General features: G+C 37.1%; 1 protein-coding gene across 6 annotated transcripts in view; it reads right to left on the bottom strand.

Moving 5' to 3' along the window:
- RGS17 (regulator of G protein signaling 17) overlaps nucleotides 1-20844 on the bottom strand; it is a 68104-nt gene that overhangs the window by 7162 nt on the left and 40098 nt on the right. For 4 of the 6 annotated variants that reach the window (XM_074537712.1, XM_074537710.1, XM_074537713.1 and 1 more), the window contains one exon: nucleotides 20617-20799. In XM_074537712.1, coding sequence (XP_074393813.1) covers nucleotides 20617-20774 — 158 coding nt within the window. In that variant the 5' untranslated portion in view covers nucleotides 20775-20799. The remainder of the gene's footprint in view (nucleotides 1-20616; nucleotides 20800-20844) is intronic. The other 2 variants (XM_074537714.1, XM_074537715.1) reach the window with 1 other exon arrangement.

The following is a 20844-nucleotide window of genomic DNA, read 5'->3' as shown; positions in this document are numbered from 1 at the left end:
CACAATTCCTGATAACTACTGAAATAAAGTATGTTTTGAGTGACATAGATATTCATGTGGAAAACCTGGTTCTGATAATTAAGCTTAAGAAGTGGAATGTAGTAAGGAGATGGAAATTTCCTTTCATCAGGTGTTCCCCATGTGTCCGGTTGAGAGAAAACAAGCAACCAAGCCAAAAATCCCCCTTCTAATCTCAAGAGCTCATATTTTGAATATTAAGTATTCACCATACAATGATGGTCCCAGTCGCTGTAAGTGTTGCTACAAAAATATGTTTGTAGCATAAAGCTTTTCCCTCCCCCACTAATCTAAATAACTCCTGCTCAGCTCTAAGAAGATATCCCAGCTCTGAGACATCTTTAGCGTAAATAATCTTCCTTTATAGGTTCTCTGCATTTATGAGTGTCTTCAACATTTTTTTCAAGCATTTGGCAGAGCTAATAGGTATTCTCAAATACTCTTCTGAAAACTGGAAGTTTAAGCTCCCAGGTAAAGCAGAGCACATATTAAGACTTAAACATTACAGAGACGTACACTTGCAAACGAAGCTCTTTGATACTGGTTGCTCCTTCACTTACCTGCCAAGACCTTAGTTCAGGCTCTTGGTCCTGCTTCCCCTGTTACAGCGTAGGAATGCAGCTCCAGTGCTGCTAAGGTTGTTAGGGTGTCATCAACTGCTGCAGGAGAAACAACACATCCTGAACTCTGGGGTTGGCAGGTAAAAAGCCTTTCTGTCTCCTCTGACCTGTTGATCGTCAGTCTACAGAGGGAGCACCCAGGAAAGACAGAAAGGAGTTCCATATACAGGAGGAGGAAAAAAAGGGGACCATCCACTTTCTTTCTGTCTTGTAATCTTTAAGTCCACACATGTAACTGCTTAGAGTCACCTTGCATCTGGCCAGAGCACAAAGTTGGAGTGAGGGAGAAGCAGGGAAGGCACAAAGCTCTCTCTCCCTCCCTCCCTCCTTCCCTCCTTTGCAGTCCATAGGTAGAGCAGCATTTGTCTTCTCTGTGGGTGCAGAAAGCAGAGTGTCCTTTGGTTCCATGGAAGAATAACACCATGGAGGGAGGAAACAGCTTGTGTAGGTTGTGAATGCAATAAGGTGCTGAGTCTGCCTAAAAGTGAATGAAGCTGCCTGTTTTCCTTCCTCCATCACATGAACAGCAACTAAGATGTGCTCAGATAATTTACATGTCAGACACTAGACATTCAAGGTTTGGATGCAGAGTCTTACTGGATGTAGAAAGTGACTCATGTGAGAGCAGTTAGTATACACTACTAATTTAATTTTTTGTCTTTTGTCTAATTTGTTGGGATCAAATACTGTTTGCTTTGCTCATGCAAAATCTCTGCTAGACTTGGGAAAACCGTCCTGGGTTGATCAAGGGGAAACAATGATAGTGAAGTAGTGAGTGGTGAAAAAGAGAAATAGGAATTGGAGCAAGAAGGCCATGTTGACTTCATTGCAATGTTTGTTTATCAAAGGAGTAACTAATAGACAGTATGCACAGTATACATTTTATTTTCTTAAAAAAAAAAAACCAAACAACAACAACAACAAAACAATAAAAAGTTCAGATTGTGGGCCTGGAACATAGTGTGCAGTTTTATGGTATGTATACCATAGTAACAATGCAAGGTACACACTTGGCCCTGATTCCGTCATCTCACCATTCATAACTGGAGTTCAATGGCTGAAGTTAGTCAGGGCTGAAAAACAGAGAACACTCCAAAGACAGAAGCCTCACACTGGGTTGGAACATGTTTGGGTATTGCATTTAAAACTGTGATAGTTTTGTAATGCATCTTGGCCTATATTCTGCATTATGTTTCCTGTGACAAAACTAGCACTAAATGTCAACTTTTATTTACCTACATCCATCAAGGCTAGAGTTCCATCAGATATATTACTTTTAATTTGTTTGTCCTGTAAATGAACCATCATTTTTATACTCAAGTACACTCAGTTCAGGTATGCTTGTTTTCACTCAAGGAACTGGTTCATGATCTCTTAGAAAAAGAATTAAATTTTTGACTGCAAAGCTAGCTTGAAAGCAGCCTTTAAGTAACTGATCACAATAAGGGATTGTTACCTTTTAACTTGAAATGAAAACACTGCACTGCTCTTTCCTATGTTGCTATATTCAGCTGGAAACAACCTATCTGTTCACATTTCTCTATGGAATTCAAGCAGTCTGCAGCAGCAAGGGTGCTCTGCACACCTGAGCTGATGTCCTTGATATATTAATCCATCATTGAAGCTAGCTGTTTGTGTCAGAAGGATTTTGCTGTACAGCATAATACTAAACAGCCTAAAAGTAACAGGCTAAAGATTAAGAAAATTATCTTAGTTAAGCATTTAAGAAAAGGAAATTGCTGATATGCCTCACCAAAAAGTAGTTAAATGAAAGGGAGGGGCACTAGAAAGACATCTGATGCAAATGAACATCTTTGGTGTTATTAACATCTTCAATATTATTTATTAATTGGAATACACCCATCATATATCTTTAAAATTTAGAGATGCAGATTACCCATGATAAAAGCACACCAAAACTACTAATGCCTTAAAAAGGGAGTTTGGGATGTCTAAAGGCAGAGTTTAAATGAAAAACACTAGTATGAGTTTGCTCTCTCTTTGTATGGAAGGTGTGTTCTGCCCACTTCTATGTTGATTTTATTGCTCTGGAGAGTACAGTAAAAAATACTTCAGTGGCCGGAACTTGATGTACCTTTCAAACATATCTTGGGTTCCTGACTGCTACAAACCAATAAGTTTCTTGAACTACTGCAACAGTATTATTATGAGTAATTTCTGCTTGGAGTGAAGGTATTTCTATTTTGCAACTTCACAGGCTTTATAAATAAAAAAAGTTAATGATCAGGGACTACTTGAAGAAGCATACATATTGAACAAATGACCACAAATAAGGGTAAGTCTGTCCAGGTTTCTAGCTAATGTGTTTTTGGGGGTACTGCTGGGATTTAGAAAACTGATATTTATTTATTTATTTATTTAGCTAATAATACTTGGCTGTTAATATTCAAGTTAAGCAATTAAGTAATTATTCTGTTGAGTAATTACATAGCTAAATCTGTATTGAAGCACTCAATTGCATGAGAAGATAAAAAAGCCAAGTTAATTGCATAGACTCATCAAGAGTTGAACTAATTTAAGAGCAAATATCTCACTGACTCTTCTTCCAGATGTTTCCAGCTGATGGTTTAGCCTTTTTGCAAGTTGCATCCCTGTTGCTGCACTTACCTTCTACTGCCTTTAAGAAACTGAAGGTAATTTAGAGTTTGCACTTAATCTTTCATTCTCTGCATACCCAGTAAATAAATGGTATTTAATTGGTTCCCAAGAGTCACTTTCTCATGTATCAGTAGCCTAAATCTGGTAAATCAGTGAAATTACTGTTTTCATTATGGCAAGAAAACCATGCCATTGTGAGACGTGCCAAGATTAATATTCTGCCTCTGCATGGCTGACCAGGTACTATTTGCTCAGGTATCTTCTGTTATGTGCCTCATATGCAATATATCCTCACAGTATTATGTCTGGCACTGAAGATAATTAAAACTATTAAAACCTTTGCCTTAATGGTGTTTTTTTTGTACTGCCATGCAGATAAGGAGTAGAAATCAAACAGAGACACTGTGAATGGCTATTGGGTTGGCTGTTTAGGAGATCTGTGCTCAGTTTCTATTTTTTGGCTGAAATTTGTAGTCTGCTGGGCAGTGACTGCACTTTCGGCTGGGCGTGCTTATGTCACGCAGTAGGGCCATGAGCCCTCAAGCCACAAATGTAACAGAAAAGTCTTCTTTATTCTAGGCCAAAGGTCACATTAAGTCAATTGTCCATACATATTAAGTCAATTGTCCATACATAATCTGAAGGCCCAATTTTGTTTTCACATGAAAATCAATATACAGATAAGATTCTGGGGATAACAGATATGCTGACAGGTTTCCTTCACTGATCGACCCTTTGAAAGACTATATCTCACTGGCATAGCACTTCACCCTATGCTACTCCTAGAATCTTTTATTATCATCAGATCAAGAGACATAATATTTTTAGCTTTCTAAAAAAACCCCAACAACTCTCTCCCCACAAAAGACCTCAATATATCAAGATTTAATTATGATTTTAAAATTACAGTGGTAGATGATGTAAAATGACCATTCCCCAAAAGTCTTGAAAACCACAATTTACCAAATTTAACAAATAGATTCAGATAGGAAATATCTTTTCTTTTCTGATTGGAAAAGGAAAGGCCTTTAAACAAACAAATTACTGCACATGAAAACAAGAACATATGTTTAGTGCATTTTCCTGAAATGAGGGGAAGGTGGTTTTGAAAACTCTTAGTGTTGGTGCTCATCTTAGTCTTTTGCCAGCTGGGTAAATACCTTCACTCTTCAATTCAAAATGGGTGTGCTCCTGCTGATCTCCCTGCTCTCTGATTCCTTTCCTTTTATTACAAGTGTTTAGCTTAAATCATGCCATATGAACAAATATCTTTTTTTCTGGTTTTATTTCAGATGCAAAAAAACTGCATGCTAGTATCTTTTTAATTTCTGATTGCAGCTCAACCTGATCAAACTGTCTTCAATACTGCGGTTCAACAGTCAGTCACTGAAAAATCAATTGTTCACACAATTGTATTCAGAAGCTCACTCCTAAATGCTGAGGTATGCTCTGTTAGATGTCAGAGATAGATGTAGTTCCAATATCCCATATACTGTGTGATAATGGAAAAGACAACTATACTGAGATTCTTAAATTTCTTTTATGAAACTTGATTTAACTTATGACTCAAAATCATTTTGTCACCTCATTTTTTTCTGACACCTGGAATATTTACGCTTGATGTCACTGAATACTAGTCAAGACTGTGTTTATGTACAGAGGAGAATGATGATTTTGCTACACTTTGCAAAGCAATAATAATGAAAAATAATTGCAATATTATTGTGACCCATTCATAAAGAAAAATACAGCTACGTTAATCTCAAATCACTGTCTCTTTTAATGTCACAAAATTAGGATGAGAATGAAATGTTACATGAACAATATTATCCAATGATAGCTCATTTTTTAAAGCTGAGGTAAAGGGCAAAAAAGCTTGTTTCTATTAAAGTTAATGAAAGAATTCACTTTTTTGTTACAGTAAGTGAATAATATCCAGAATCATTATTCTGAGAAAAACTAAATCTAGAATCATTATTTTTATGATAATGTACTAGACATTTTTATAGGCTCAGATAAACTTGCATTATATCCTTCAAGTCCCTGGCTTTATTAGAGAGAAAGGGGACCCATCTCTTATCTGACCTTGAGTTTATAAGAATGTTTATAAGTTTGTAAGAATAGCAAGAAAGACTAAAGATCTACAACTCTTCCAATATGTTGGAAGTATGTTCAAAATGTCAGCTAAATTTGTGGCAATGAATGAATTTGAGAGTGGAGGCTTACATGGATGCCTGGAGGTCTGCAAGGCAAACATAAGTGATGTGTAATAATTTTGTTATTCCCATATTTCTGCCTTGGTAGTCTGTGAGAGACTTTGAAGGGAAATGGTAGTCAAAATCCTATGGAATCATTTGCTTGGACTGATCAGAATATAGTCTTAACTCAGAACATAATAATTTTTTTTACAAATAAGAAACAGATCAAAAAAAAGTGAAGGGTTTTTTTGTCATTAGTGTCAATCTCAGTTCTTTAACAAGACAATGATTTACAGCTCTTCACTGAATTCAATAAAGAAATGTAGGATGTAAAATTTTATATTGAAAACAAGTTAGAAATTTAATGAAAAATAGCTACATTTTTTTTCCTGAGTAAAAAATTACTTGTCCTGTGCTTAAAACTAAATAATGAGATTGTGTTTAGCAGACTGACATAGGAAAGCAGTCTGTTGGGGAAAAGCCAACAATTACCATAAGGCTATAATCAGTCCACTTGGCATTGTCCACTGAAACTATAAACTCCTTTCAAAAAGTCCAGGTACCTGTGGTGCTGACTCTTTTGAGTGCCAGAGTTACATTTGCCTTAGGTGATAAGATGGTGCAAGAGGCAAGTATGATCCAAATTGTTTTTAAAAGAAAAAAGCAATCCAGCATAGACTCCAGCTTGAATTTATAAATTTGACATCTGCTTCTGTGAGTCTTACCTCATGTAACTAAAACCCCAAACATTTTTTTGTTTTTTAATAATACAAGTATTTGCAAGTTAACCATCCTAGAGATTTCGTATTACAGCTAAAATGCCTCCAGTATTTCAAAGCATCAGGTGAGGAATGTGGAGTCACAAACCTCCCAGCTCTTTGTTCAGCTTACAGTGTAGTCTCATTGGTTTAGCCTTTAACTACAAGGCCTGCACTAATAACTGGCCTGGCTTTTTTTCTCATAGGTCACAAAAGTAAGATAAAATGAACGAAGTTGTTTGTCTCTTCCAATGCTTTGTCTTTTCCAATGGCTAGAAAGCCTACAACTTTTCTTTTCCAATTTTTCTTTGTTGTATTTTCCCCCTTGATTCCGTTTATGATGTAGTGTGTGTAGTGTTGTAGATCATATTTTTCCCATTTTTTCATCTCTGAAGAAAGAAGAGCACACAGATAAGAAATAGTCTGTAACAGAGGGCTGGGCACTTCTATGTGCCAGGAATATGCTTTTCTTGAAAAAGCTTAGGATCCCCTGCTCAGGATCCAGTAATATTAAATGCAGGCAGACTTCTGGCTCCCACATGCACATTTCTGCATACCATAAATCCTGTGGGCCAAGCAGGAACACAAGGTGTAAACTTTCTGGTCTGATTTTTCCTCCCTAGGATGGATACAGAAGCTGTTTCACAGGCCCTTTCACCAGGGTTTTATGGAGAATGCAGCTGAATGGAACTGAGTTTGTGTTTTGCACAGATTTGACAGTTAAAATCAATTTACTTCTGAATTGAGTTTCTAACAAAATAGTCTTTGTGGAAATGTTTAATGACTTTTCATAACTCCTTTTGATATTTCTAAAAATAATTATCATTCCATTTTAAAATTAAATAATCAGTTGTCTTGGCTTTATTCATTGTTAGCATTATTCTTACTACTCCTTTGTGAGCAATTCTAGTTAATATAGTAAAATAATAGATTTAAATGAAATATTGTGCTTAAATTTAAGAAGCTCTTTAGAAAAATTACATTCTGTCACAGCAGATTTCTTTTCCAGTAGGCTTTCTGATTACAAGACAAGTGATTTCCTATTAAGAAAACAGCTCATCGGGAAATCCAGCAGCTATAACTCTTAACTTCATGATACATGGAGTGTTTTTAAAAGCCTCATCTCCCAGAGTGCTCCAAACAGTATCTCCATTTTTCACTCAGAATCATGTTTATACTAAGAGCTATGGAGAGAAGTGTGAAGAACAATGCCTTACAGCATTAAAATACCAAAGCACAGCAAAAAATTGCATTTGTCACTTGTGTTTGAAGTATCCTTGTTTCCCTAAAATAGTCTTGAGATTTCTAGAAGAGTAGCATTGACAGTAGGGCTGTGGAGGGTGTGGACACAGGAACAGAGATGTAGTGAAAACCCCTTGTGCCTACAGATGGGTATCTTGGCCCATTAACTGTCTTATTTCTGACACCAATGCTGTAGCAGCAATCCAGAGTGACTGAAAGAATCATTGCCCATTCTCCTGTGTTTATTCTTTAGTGCTGCTATTGCTGTGCTATTTCAACTTTTCTGTGTGAAGGAATAGCTTTTAGCCCTGTGAGATGCTGAAGAGTTCAGAAGGAAATACACTTTAAAATACTACAGATGGATAGAGTCCTACCTTTCTTCCTTGTGCAAACCTGGACTAAGTTCTGTGAGTTCTTTTGTTCAAAGGTATATGATAAGGCCAGATCATCTTTGTTGAGACGTGTAACTTTTCCATGAAAAATAAGAAACTTCTCAGTTCATTTGAGATTGTATGTATCTGTCATACTTTGAATGTGGGGGAGAATGGGTTTGATTTCTTACTGGTTTTTGATTGCTGTGCTTTCTTAATACTGGGCAGCATTCAGCCTAATTGGTCAAAAGTCAATATAGATTTGATTATAAACCATAAAAGAAAAAGGAGATAGGTGGAAATCACAGTTTAAGATATCTGGAGCACCTCAGGCTATCAAGGTCTAGTCTGTTAAGACGTTTAGATCTGTCCTGATAGTATTATGTCGTGCTATTTCTCAGCTTGAGTAGAAGCAGAATTGAACCCAAATGATCTACTGCTTAAGAGGATAATCATCCCTTTGTAAATGGGAAATCTTGGCCAAGATGGAGTTTATGTAAGATCATTATATAAGGTTATTAAATTGCATCCCACATGGCACAGGGAAGGTAGATCATCATTACTGAAATATGAGTGCTAAAGTAAAGTAAGTCATAGAGGGGATGTGCTCTGTAAAGCAAGTACTTAAAAGGTTTTAGCAAAGTTGCAGTATTTCACTCTCTCCCCTTTCTTGTATATTTAATATTTTTAAATGGAATAGACATAAAATCTGGTAACCTTTTCTCTTCTTAAGGGACAGTCAGATTAACAGTCTCTTTATAAAGACAGAAGTTATATTTTCCTTCTGTATTTTCCATCAAAGTTGAAATTAGTGTATGTTTGGCAGAAAATTGTCAGATTTGTCCGAACTACCTTCTCTTTTTGGACCCCATGATAAATTTGAAAGAAAAGCCTTGTAGAATTAAAAATCCACATGTCAATACTTCTTCCATTATAGATTCATATTTGCAATGTGATATTTGATGTAGTTTTCATATTGATTCTTTTGTCTTTTAGAAAGTGTTCTGAAATGTATTGGTAATGGAAAAACTAACCTGTTGGAAAGCCCTTGATAAAAGGGATATTTTCCTAAAATACTCAGAAAGACCCTCAGAAATGTTTTGCAAAAATTTAAGATCTGAGTTTTAGTCTTAAAACTGAGTTCAGGGCACTGGGTTCAGTGTTTTCTGATGTTGAGATAGAACCTCCTCTGTTACAGGTTGTTTTCCTTGCCTCTGGTGTCTTGTCAGTGGGCACCACTGAAAACACCCTGGTTCTTCCTTTTTTGTTCACTCACCTAAAGCCTTTATACATACTGAGCTTTCTCTTCTCTGGGTGGAACCATGTCAGGTCTCCCAGCCTTTCCTCACTGGAGAGGAGCTCCAGTCCTTTAATGATTTTAGAGGCCCTTTGCTGGAATCTCCAGTATACCCAGGGCTCTTGCATTGAAGAGCCCAGAACTGGATATAGTGCTCTAGGCATGGCCAGTAGTGCCACAAAAAACATATTTTAAAAGAGATTCTAATTGAGGAATATTCTGGGGGGCTACTTAAAAAAAAAGCAATGATATTTACATTTCAGGATGACTTCAGAATGAAGGAGAGAACTGTTCTCAATGTCAAAGCTGGTTAAATGTTATGTGAAAGAAGACTGGCCCTTTTAATGGACAGCCTTGCTGAACGTGTTGTTTTCTTCCTCTGCTCTTGTGTGACTTATTTAATCTTCCTACCTGCAGATACTGCAGCTCAGCAGGAGCTCAAAGGCAGATGGAAACTACCAATGTGCACTGCACTTGAACTCCTGAAATAAAGGACAATATCTCCCTCAAACTTAGACTAACACAGAGCAAAATATGTAACCGTGCTGGAGAGGAAAGGACTAGTGATTTAAAGCAATCTGATTTCCTAAACTCTTTTTTACTTACAATGTTTTGTTCTCCTGAAAATCTGTAAGAAAATATACTTTCTGCTAGATTTTACCTTAAAGAGATTATATTACTTTTACATAATGATAGCCACAACAGAAGTAATTACAACTTTTGTTAAACTGCTAGTTCTTTCTAGGATATTTTTTTGAGATTTTTATTCTCATATGTGGAATGTAATTTTTGTACAGGTAAGAAACCCAAGGCTTGCCAAAGTTTTCTTACCAATGATTTCTAGTGGAGTTACTCTAGCTTTCTTCCATTAGTTTAGAGATGGTTTCTGCTTTAGGCAATATTCAACTCAAAGATGTATTTCTCTTGTCAGGTCACCCAAGAGATTGCTAGTCTGGCTTCATTCCTTCCTTCAGAATATTACCATTCATATTCCATCTTGTATGATGGATACATTTAATTACTAGACAATCTGCAGCATCCTTACTCCTGGCTGCAGCTATTCTGCAAGCAATTCCTTCATATATTTGAGACAATTAAAAGTGACAGTTCTGTACTGTTCAAATAAATGGAGATTGTATCCCTTCAAAGGGTAGCTAGATGAATAAAGGCCCTCCAAATCACTAGCAAGCAAACTTAATGGTCTCAACTAATTCTGATAAATGAGCCTAGTGTCACTTTCTGTAGTGACTTTTTCTTTATTATTCTTGGTTTTCAGGTATTAAAGTAGGAGCAACACCATATTTTGTGAAATTAGCCTTGACTAAACTAGTTGATGCTTATCCAGATCACAATCAAGTAAAATGGGGGATAACAAACAGGATTGAGACCCTCTGTGCCCGTCTGTGTATCTTACAGACATCTGTTTTGTTGGTGCTGGCTACCAAATTTTTTAAGACAAGGCCCTCAGCTGGGAAGCACTTTCACCTTGGATGTTAACAAGAACTGAAATTACCCATTCCTTCATAATGGGTGCTCAGCATCTGCCAGTATCCAGCCTTCAACCAGGTATTTCAGAAGAACCAGAGCTGCCATCTAGACAAATGCATGTGCTATGGAATTATTAAGGGTGAATAGACAAGACTCAGATCTCTTTTGCCTTTCTGACTCACATAATGAATGTCTGACCCACTTTTCTAGTGAGAGGACCTCCATCTAATAAGTGCTTCCTAACAGAGGTCCAGACTCATTTCCATTAAATATTCTCATTTTTTCTCTTTAAAGTGCTAGACATTTATTCCTGTTTTAACTGGCATCTTAAACCAATTTGAAATTATGCACAGTTAAAAAATAAACATATGCAAGATAGAAATTCTGCTGCTGACAGATTTTAGCAGCCTAATTTTTTCCCTTTTGGTTTGGAACTACAGGCTGCATTTATTCTTGCAGATAAAATGTTCTGGGAGAGTCCTGAGGTTGACTGGCACCACATAGCCCCAGTCCACTGAAGCCCATGCCCAAAACAGGGTTTCTGCCACAGGGCATTGGTTGGAAATGCACTTAGGCACTGGTCAAATCTCTGCCAGGGAGTTAACACTTGCTAATAATTTACTGTACAGGCTGACTGTAGCCCATTAGACCCTGGCCCTGCTTAGTTTACTTAGTGGTATAGGCACTGTTAGTGTGTTTGACTTGGATAAGGGTGTTTTGTTATTGTTTTTGAATTTTGAGTATTAAAGTTTTTATTATTCTACAACGAATAAAGTTCAGAGGGTCTGCAAGGGGACTTTGGCACCTTTAAAATGTCATCATCTATCAACATGCCTTACTTCAGGTAATATTTTGATCTCAGACCCATTGTGACCTTTCATGTACTTCTCTGCTTATGTGGTTTTCCATGGACTTCTGAGTTAATGCATCTTTGAGTAAATATCTAATTGCAGATTTTTCATAAGAAAACCAAAAGTAGCTCAAACCCTGTCAGGGGAGATTTCAAAGGCTCCAAACTCCTAATATCCGTAATTCACAGCATAAGCTGGACTCAGGCATTCTCAGCACTCTTTATGCTTTTTTTATTTTCTTCACAGCAACAGTCAAGTTGTACTCTGGTGACAGAAAATCTGTCATGACATTACGAATCTTCCTCCAGCCAGTGTTCCACAGACACCAAGCTGAACAGCATTTTGGCACAGGCAGGTGGAAAATGGGTATGAGGGGTGAGGCAGAGCCAAGACACTGATGCTCTGAAGCAATCCATCTCTTAAACAGCCTCATAGGAGGCATCAAGCTGCTTTTCACCAGTGGAAGTGATTCTGCCACTGCTTTCTCTCCCTCCAGTCTCCTCAAGAGCAGCTGTCCCTGAATACACTCTTGAGTGCTGTGCCAGGACAGAATCAAGATCATGTTCTAAAGTTAACTAGATTTAGTCTGCTCTCTCCTTCTAAGGAGCTACTGTTGGTATCTTTTGCACCACTGAAATGGAATGAGCCTTGTGTAATCCCAAATCCCTTCTCAGCATGTATTTATTATTCAATTTAGAACAACTGCAGTTCTGTTGTTTTTTTTTTCACTGTAATTTTCTTTACAGAAATGTTTGCTTGAAATAGGACTATTTTCTGCAGTTAGACTGATCAGGGGTTTGTATCCTAGTAGTACTATACACAAAGGAATCTGCATTTTATTTGTGAATCTTCAGAAACATTTATTTAAAATTTCCTAGTCTATTATGTTTAAAGTCTACTCATTTTCTAACCTGCTTGTGTTATCACAGATGGGGGGAAATATCAGTAAACACATGAGTCTCCATCTGTTCCTCAAAATGAAATGAACTTTCAAAGTTTAAGTTATTAAGACTAAAATCCTGATACTAGGAAAGCTTGGCACAGACAGCCCAGGAATGATTTTGATGTTAGTGAGGATTCTACCACTGGCTTGTGATGAAAGTTAACAGACCAGCTGCAGAAGAAGCTGTTGCTCCACTCTTCGCATTAGCCTTCTATTTTTATTATTTTATTATGAGGAGAAACATGTTTTCCTCATACCTTTGAAAATAGAAACATTTATCAGTTTGCATGGACTTAGTTTACAGTGTTAAAATATTTTTCAAACCTGAGTTCTTGGTTGGAAACAAATTCAGAATTATTTATATATGCTGAACATCTGTGTCATGTCCTGTGTATCTTTGTGCTTCCACCATGATTTCATGGTAGACTGGCAGCATCTTAGTGATTACCCCTTTGCACCACTTGCCAAAATAAATGCAGTGTGTAGCTTACAGCTTTCTCCCAGAGAAGGACATGATTTTAATTTACTTTACATGTCCCAGAAAGCAATGGCCTGCATCAAATCTACTTCTTGGCAAATTTCCTGTGGAAATGCCTTTCTGCTGTGGGAGCTGGTGGCTCACTGTCCTCACCCCTACTCCAAGGCTGTGCAAGAGCTTGTGCTCCAACAGGAATTTGGAGGTATGTGGCAAGATGCTGAGAAGAAGAAAGGAAGAAGACAAAAGGTGGTGCATTAGCTTGGATTAAGGGATTTCTTAGATGCTTTTTTATGAGAGGAGGTGAGATATACTTGATTGATTCAGAAGAGGGATCCATAGTGATCAAGGCAGCTTCTCATGACATTGAATAGGTTAACTTTAAGCTTCCTTTAGTTGTTTTTACATTAAGTTTTTGTTTTCTGTAAATCTTATTTCTAAAGTCCTTTTGGTTTGTCAGTAAATCTTGTTTTCTGCATTCACATCTTACTCTCTAGAGGCAGATGCAGGAAAAAATGATAGACTACTAGTTAGGAGCAGTTAGCATAACTGTGAACCTACCTACCTTTACACCTTGTGGCAAAGAAATGTGTCCCCCTCTTTTGAAAAGGCAGCATTTCACATCTGCTTCACAGGGAGGTGCAAGAAGTGGTCAAACCTGCCTTTACTTGCCAGCTCTAGAGCTTTGAGATAAGCTGTGTATTGAATCCCATATGAGGTAAATTTGTGGTCTGGCTCAAGGAGAGAGCAGGCTTCCAGGAATTATCAGGCTGACAATGTGGACCAGTGTCACACCAGTGCAAGCCCAGAGGTTGGCAAGTCAGGCTGTGTTGCCCTAGGAGAGTTGTGTAAGCAAGCATGCACACAGCCACCTGTCTCCAGCCTGCCCTGAAGACCTAAACATCCATAAATTTCGAGCAAAATCACTTCCCCTGTCTTAATTATAAAGGAAAAAGAGCTTATTAAATTTCAAACTTATTAGGAAGAATGCTTCCCTGCTCTGATTTTTTTTTCTTCAGTTTAGAGATCATCCTTTTCTTTTGCTTTAAAGGGAAGAGAAATGCTTTTCTTGGGCAGTATTTAATAAGCACTGTTAACTTACAGAAGTATGAAAAAAAACAACTTGACAAGATATTTATTTTCAGTGTGTATTCTGATTATTTTAACAAATGCTGAGAATTTAATTCTTTTATTTTAAGTATCTCAGGGAGCTTTGAGAGGCCCATTTCTGAAGACTAGATACTTAAATCTTCAGTCCACACTCACTCCATGGTGCATTCCATCAACAACAGGAATGTTTGCCAGCTTTCTCTCATGGGTTCAGCACTGAGGATATATGGATTTAAAGACAATGTGATTTAAGACTGATTTTCATAAATATCATGTTCAGTAGCTTCTGTGACAAGACAGATAATGATTTGATCCAGCTTTAAATACTACCCATCAAAGAACTGGTGCTACTTTCCCAAGAAAGCACCAGTACTGCCCATTGCACTCTGATAATCAGATGATACTGTCCCATAGTTGCACGAAGCACAAGTCCCTAAGCCTTCTCACCCTCAGAATAAAGTATTCTCTGGGAAAGAGATGGAATGTTTTCATCTTTGACCTCTGCAATAGCAAGTGGTAAAAATGTAACGGTGTCCTGTGATATTTTAAAGTATAAAAGGGCTCAGATTGGAACATCTTTTCCCATTAAATATTTTTAAAAATATCACCTTCTATTTCAGCAAAATAGAGTACAGTAGCCTGCACTTCTGTCTTCTGCACTAGATTAAAAAAATTCCTGATGCACTTTTCCATATTCACTTTTTTACAGATGTGATATTTTGAAAAAGTAAAGCACAGAGAATTGAGTTTTAGATGTGTTGTCCTATGTGTTCAGGGAGGAAAAGAAGAATTAAAAACAAAATTAAAAGCCAAAATGCATATTTCAAAATCAGTGCTTTTGTTCAAAGATAAAGATTTTCTTTTCTTGCCAGAAGCTTTAACAAAATCCTGGAGCCTGGGTGACTTTTTTGTACCAGTCCAACTCTAGTCTGCTCCTTGTCAAAAAGTTCTGCTGCAGACAGGCATGGGAGAAAAGATATGGGTTTTGTTTTCCACCTACTTATGAACATGTGGCTATAATGCATTGCATTAATTTTTTTTTGTTTCCATCCTTTTTTTGCTTCTTTGTCCTTCAAACTTTCTGCCACAGTTAAATGAAATAAAGCAGCCATGACTGTAGCCCCCAGAAATAATCTTGTATAGACTCATGCAAAGCCTTGACACAATTTTTTGATAAGAAACTAAGATTGAATATGCCAGGAAAATGTTATTCTTCTCAAAGTACTAGAGAGGTGGGAAATGCAAAAAGAAAAAAATAAAGAAAAAAAAGTAGTTGTTTTTGTTTGTTTGGTTGGTTTTTATCACATTTAGAGCACACAGTTTACTAAGAGGATAACACTGAACCCCATAGAGAATGGGTATTAATGCAATTTCAAATTGTTCTTAGAACTGTGTCTGCCATTTCATATTCATTGCAGAAGTGACAGAAGTATTTTCTTGCAGGCCCAAGTAAACTGTGAAACTCTTGCAAGGAAAATGTTCCCTTTAATAAAGAAAAATATTTGTGTAGCAACATCATCAGGAAGAAATTTCAGAGTAGCTCACAGCAGTCATAGACAAGTTATAAGAACTGAGGAGAGAGGCTTCTTGCCAAGAGCAACTCTTGTTTACTGCCAAGATGGCAAATACCCTATCTTCCCTGGAATCTCTTGTGTGTGGGAAACTCTCTTCCACAAGTCTTCAGCAGTTTTAATGGTTACATTTTTGGGTAAAGGCCCTTCAGCTCACTCACTTCAATTGAGCTACAGGTGAAGCTAAGTGATCATCTTCACTTATCCCCTGGAAGCCTTTCCACGTCCCCCAGACTGCCATACTGCTGAAGCCTCTTGGAGGGCAGATGTCAAACCCCTTCTGAGCCTTCTGTGTGCAGTAAAAGGAGACAGATTATTGGGCATTAGTGTCCCACAGTTTTCGAATTCACAGAGCACCTTATGAAAGGGGGAATAAAAAGATATGACTCCTGCTCTGGGTAGGAGACAAAGGAGAAAGCAAAATAAAACTGGCAGAAAAGCCAACCTCCCTGTGCTAGTGCCTGAAGAGTTTTTTTAGAGAATGTAACTTACAAGTGTTTGCAAAAAAACGACTAGTTCATGTCTGCTCAGGAAGATGGAATAATGGATTCTAAATAAGGTTGAGGAGATGAAATAGCAGGCTTACTCCTCTAACCTTGTCAAACTGAGCTCAAAACTATAAAGTCACAGCTCTAAGTACTAAATGGGCAAGTCTCTGGAGAAAGTGTAATTGAGGAAATTATGGAATGTCATGTCAGAAGACTTACTGCAAATTTTCCAAGTCTCAGGCTGCCCAAATCATTGAAATGATGCTTCATAAAGAAGCACATTTTTCTGTCCTCTATTGAAATGGAGCTTTGCAGAAGCTTAAGACAGGGGGTGATTCAATCCAGGACCATAGGTACATGACTGGTACTTGTCTGTTAGGTACTTTAATTAGGAAGTCCTCCTGAAATGAGTGCCTAAGGTCTATGTCTGGTCAGTGAAGAGAAGAAGGTCTATAGAAGATCTTAACAGGGATGTATCTTCTTTTTCTGCTGAAAGGGGACAAGCATTTCCTGTTGGGAGCTTCAGAAGTGCTTTATTTTTTTCCACTGAAGAGGAACACTGAGTGTTCCCTTCACTACTTGTACTCAGAAACAAGTTCAGAGCTTAAACTACTTGGGCAACCTCATGAGCATATCTATTAAAATAAAATAGCCATCTTAATAGTCCTGTTAATCTCCACTATTTTTCAATCTGAGCAAAACTTGGTAATAAGTCTTGCTTTGTCCCTGTAAACTGAGCAATTCACTGTCCTGATAATTATTAGTGCCAATAGCTGTACTGAGTCTGGCTGGGATGGAGTTAATTTTCTTCATAGCAATCCTTGTGGTGCTGTGTTTTGGATTTTTGACCAAAACAGTGTTGATAACACATTAATGTTATAGCTGCTGCTGAGCAGGCACTGAACAGTATCAAGGATTTCTCTGTTTCTCACACTGTCTGGTCAGTGGGCTGGCTGGGGGTGCACAAGAAGTTGTGAGGAGACACACCTGGGACCACAACTCGCCAAAGGGATATTCCCTACAATATGACATTGGGATCAGCAATAAAAGCTGCAGAAGAAAAAGGAAGGATGGAGGCTGAGATTTGTAGCATCTGTTTCCTCAAGTCACTGTAAGATGTGATGGACCATGGCTTTCCAGGACATGGCTGAACTGATGGGAAGCTGTGAATGAATTTTTGTTTTGTTTTACTTGTGCACACAACTTTGCTTTATCAATTAAACAATGGAAGAGTTTTGTTACTTTCACTTTTCTGATTCTCTTCTCCATCCTGCTGCTGAGTAAGCATCTGCCTGGGGCTGAGCTACCTACAAGGATTATCCCATAACAGTAGAGAAGTCCTTCAAATAGTTGTTATCTTTAAGAAAGATATATTAGAGAAAACAAATTTTTAAAAGGGTTTTAATAAGATGCACCAAATAATTTCTCAAATTCTTTGCTCTTGACAAGTGTCTGTTAAGCAAGATTATGTTTCCCCAAACAAAGGTATGAATATTTGCCTATGCTGTTGTGTAAACAGAAGACTTAATGGCTATTCTGATTTTAACACGAGGTAGAACAGAAAAAAAAACAAGTCTCACAGGATTCACAAAAGATATTTTCAGAATTCTAATGATTTATCATTTGAATATAGGAACTACTGAACTAGCTCTTTGAACAGGAGGAAGGGAACATTTTTTAATAAAATCTGCACATACTTCTACCACTTCTGTGAATGGTGAACAAGTTGAGGCAATAAGTGGTTAGAGATGTAAGAGCTATCAGCAGTCACATACAGATGGAAAAACTGAAGAAAATTCTAACATTGCCCTCCCAATTAATGAATCTAGCAACATTTCCAGACAGGTATCTCTTGAGAAATTAATGTTACTCAAATACAAAGACCTGTGGAACTAGGGAAAGAATGTAATTACATTAGGTCCAGAGAACCTGTTACAATTGTTGATTAGGCTTTTCCATTACAGAGAACTACCCTAGAGAATTAATTAGCTAGAATCCCCTATATATGAGAGAATTATGAAGTTAGTTACTTTTTAAAAGTTATTATTAAATTTGGCATCACAATCAATGACTTAATTTTAACTGAGGTTCTGAAACATTTCATACTACATTTTTCAAAGTTTTGTCCCATCTTTCCTCTAATGGAGTTTCTACCACAGAAACTTAGAAGTTAAAGCTGGAAAATACTTATTGCATCACATTTTCTCTCTTTTTGATTTTAGCAACATGAGTGATGTAACTGTTCCTTTGATCACTTATTTTACTTAATCTTGAAAACTAGCTAACAGGATTTCTCCATGCTCTATCTCATTTACTTTGCAAAGAAAAATCCCAACCTCAAGCCCTGAAAAACCCTGAAAGACAGTAAAAACAATTAATACAGCAGCTGAAGGTACATCCTATGCTTTTAATCAATAATTATTCTAATGTAAGTTTAATGTGCATAAGCTGTTTACATATATAATGGTATTGCCTTCTAAGGACTGGAGGCACTCCAAGGGTCACAAGGCTTCAAACTAGAGTATTATTGTCAAATTTAAGATTCCTTGAGTTGCAGCATGCTTTAAAAATGAAATCAGCTGTCATTAAGTTTTAGAAATTAGAGGGATATTTTATTGAATACTATTGACATTATATGAATATTATTAATATTCTAGCATGCAAGGCAAAAGCCAACCCTAGCTGTACATGCACAATGATGGGCTTTATTTTCATTCAGGAAAGAGATGTTGTATTCAGGGTAGGTAATTCCATGAAAACATCATCTCTGGGGCTGTTAAAAAATAAGCAGAGTGCTAGGAATTAGTAACAAAACTCAAGAGCAAACACAAAACATGGTGCATCCATGTCTCAACAACACAGATCTAGTCACACATCTCAGACAGGAAATAGTATAGACTAAGAAGGTATATAGTGAGCACAAGGTAGATGAGCAAATAGGACAGATGAGGATAAATCATGGTCTGGGTCAGTTTCTGTATCACAGAGATTAAAATAGAGAAGACTGTGGAAGAAAAAACAGGTGAAGGAAGATATGAGAGAGCTCTGTAAAATCTTGACCATCCTGGGAATGATTAGTCACTGTTCTTCACATAAGAAAAAGGAAGCATCAAATGAAATTAATTTCTAGTAGGTTAACACAAATAAAAGGGAGTACACAGGCCCTTTTTAGAATTTATTGCTAGAGGAAACCCTGGGTGCCAAAATTTTAGATGAGTTTAGGAAGTCGCTTCAGAAAATGTTTTGCCAAATTAAGGAAAGAAAATTCCACCAAGGTCTATAAACCACACAAAAAGGAACTCTGGGCCAGGAAATTCCTAAATTGCAGATTGACAGTAGTTGTGAGGTGTTTTACTGTGGGTAGTTTGAGGAGGTGCATATCTACTTGTTTTATCCTTATTTTGTGGTATCTGATAAAGATCACTTCCTGAAATAGGACACAGGTAAATGAATCTCTGGACTGTAAGAGCATAGCTGACATTGTGCTCTTGTCCCAGAGCAAAAAGAAAAGTGACAAAACACCCTCTCTTTGCTTCCTGTTTAATACACTTCCACCTATTTCTCAATATGGATTGAACATATTGCAAAGTTACTTGGTAAAACATGAGCTCTGGCTCCTCCTTGCTCCCAATACACTCTGCCTTCAGGTGAAACTGGAAATAACAGCCAAGGCAGGTCCTCCCTGCTGCTGCCTCCAGGATGTGGCAGTATCTTGGAAAAAAACCTATCCCTAGTGCATATCTACTGGTAAGTATTTTTAAATATACTGAAGCAAATAGCCTCAGGTTTTAGACTGGGGCCAGATGGGTGATTGAAGTGAAAATAACACAGATTCACAGAGGAATGGTGACTTCAAAACACTGAACTGTCGGGTTAATATGATTCACAGGCTCTGAACAGTACTGAATGTCATTTACCTTATATTTCAATACTGTGTTCATAAAAATAAGAAATAAAGATCTGATGCATCTCAAGACACTGAGAATTTAAAGCTATTTTTGGAACTGACTTTAAATATTTGACTTTACAAGTGAACACTTTGTTGAGGAAGGGACAAACAGCCACTAATATTATGCCACTTCATTTAAAAGTGGAATTTAAGGCTCATATTTTCAGATTTACAGAATTTATATTATTATTTATATTATAAATTACATTATTTATAATTTATAATTATATAAATTATAAATAATATAATTTATATTAGTAATATAACAGGACACCACACATTCACATTTATGACCATCTCCCTTTTATTCTTCTGAATGCATAGAACTGCACTATCAGAAGTACCAGCAGAAAAAACTGTTTTGAATGCAAGCTATAAAATATTCATTATCGAGTCTCTCACTCACAAATACATGATTTACAACCGAAATTTTCTCATTTAGTTATGGCTTAAGTAGGATAAATATAGCTTGAATTTACTATTCTTTCCTCTTCCCCATCACAAGATGTCCAACCAAATCAGGGAATATTTAAATCAAAATTTTAAGTGAAAAGTTAAACTGTGTCTCCTCTCCCAGAAGTTAACAGGTTCCCAGTGCTTTCCATTCTCATTGTTTACCTGTGGTGGATATGGAAGCAAATATACTGCAGGACATACCATGAACAGCTGCAGCAACAGCACCAACAAAAGCAACATGTGTTGTTGGGCCTTTGGTTTCCAGGTGCTTGAGACACAGCTGATGTTCCTTCATTTTGTGACTGCTGCCTCTTTCTCATGTCAGCTACTTCAGTGCCCAAGTGGCTATAAGAACACAGACATAAGAGATGTACAGAATTACTACAGACT

The sequence above is a fragment of the Zonotrichia albicollis genome, chromosome 3, assembly GCF_047830755.1.
Source record: "Zonotrichia albicollis isolate bZonAlb1 chromosome 3, bZonAlb1.hap1, whole genome shotgun sequence".
Taxonomy (NCBI): domain Eukaryota; kingdom Metazoa; phylum Chordata; class Aves; order Passeriformes; family Passerellidae; genus Zonotrichia; species Zonotrichia albicollis.
This window is presented reverse-complemented; position numbering and strand designations above follow the sequence as displayed.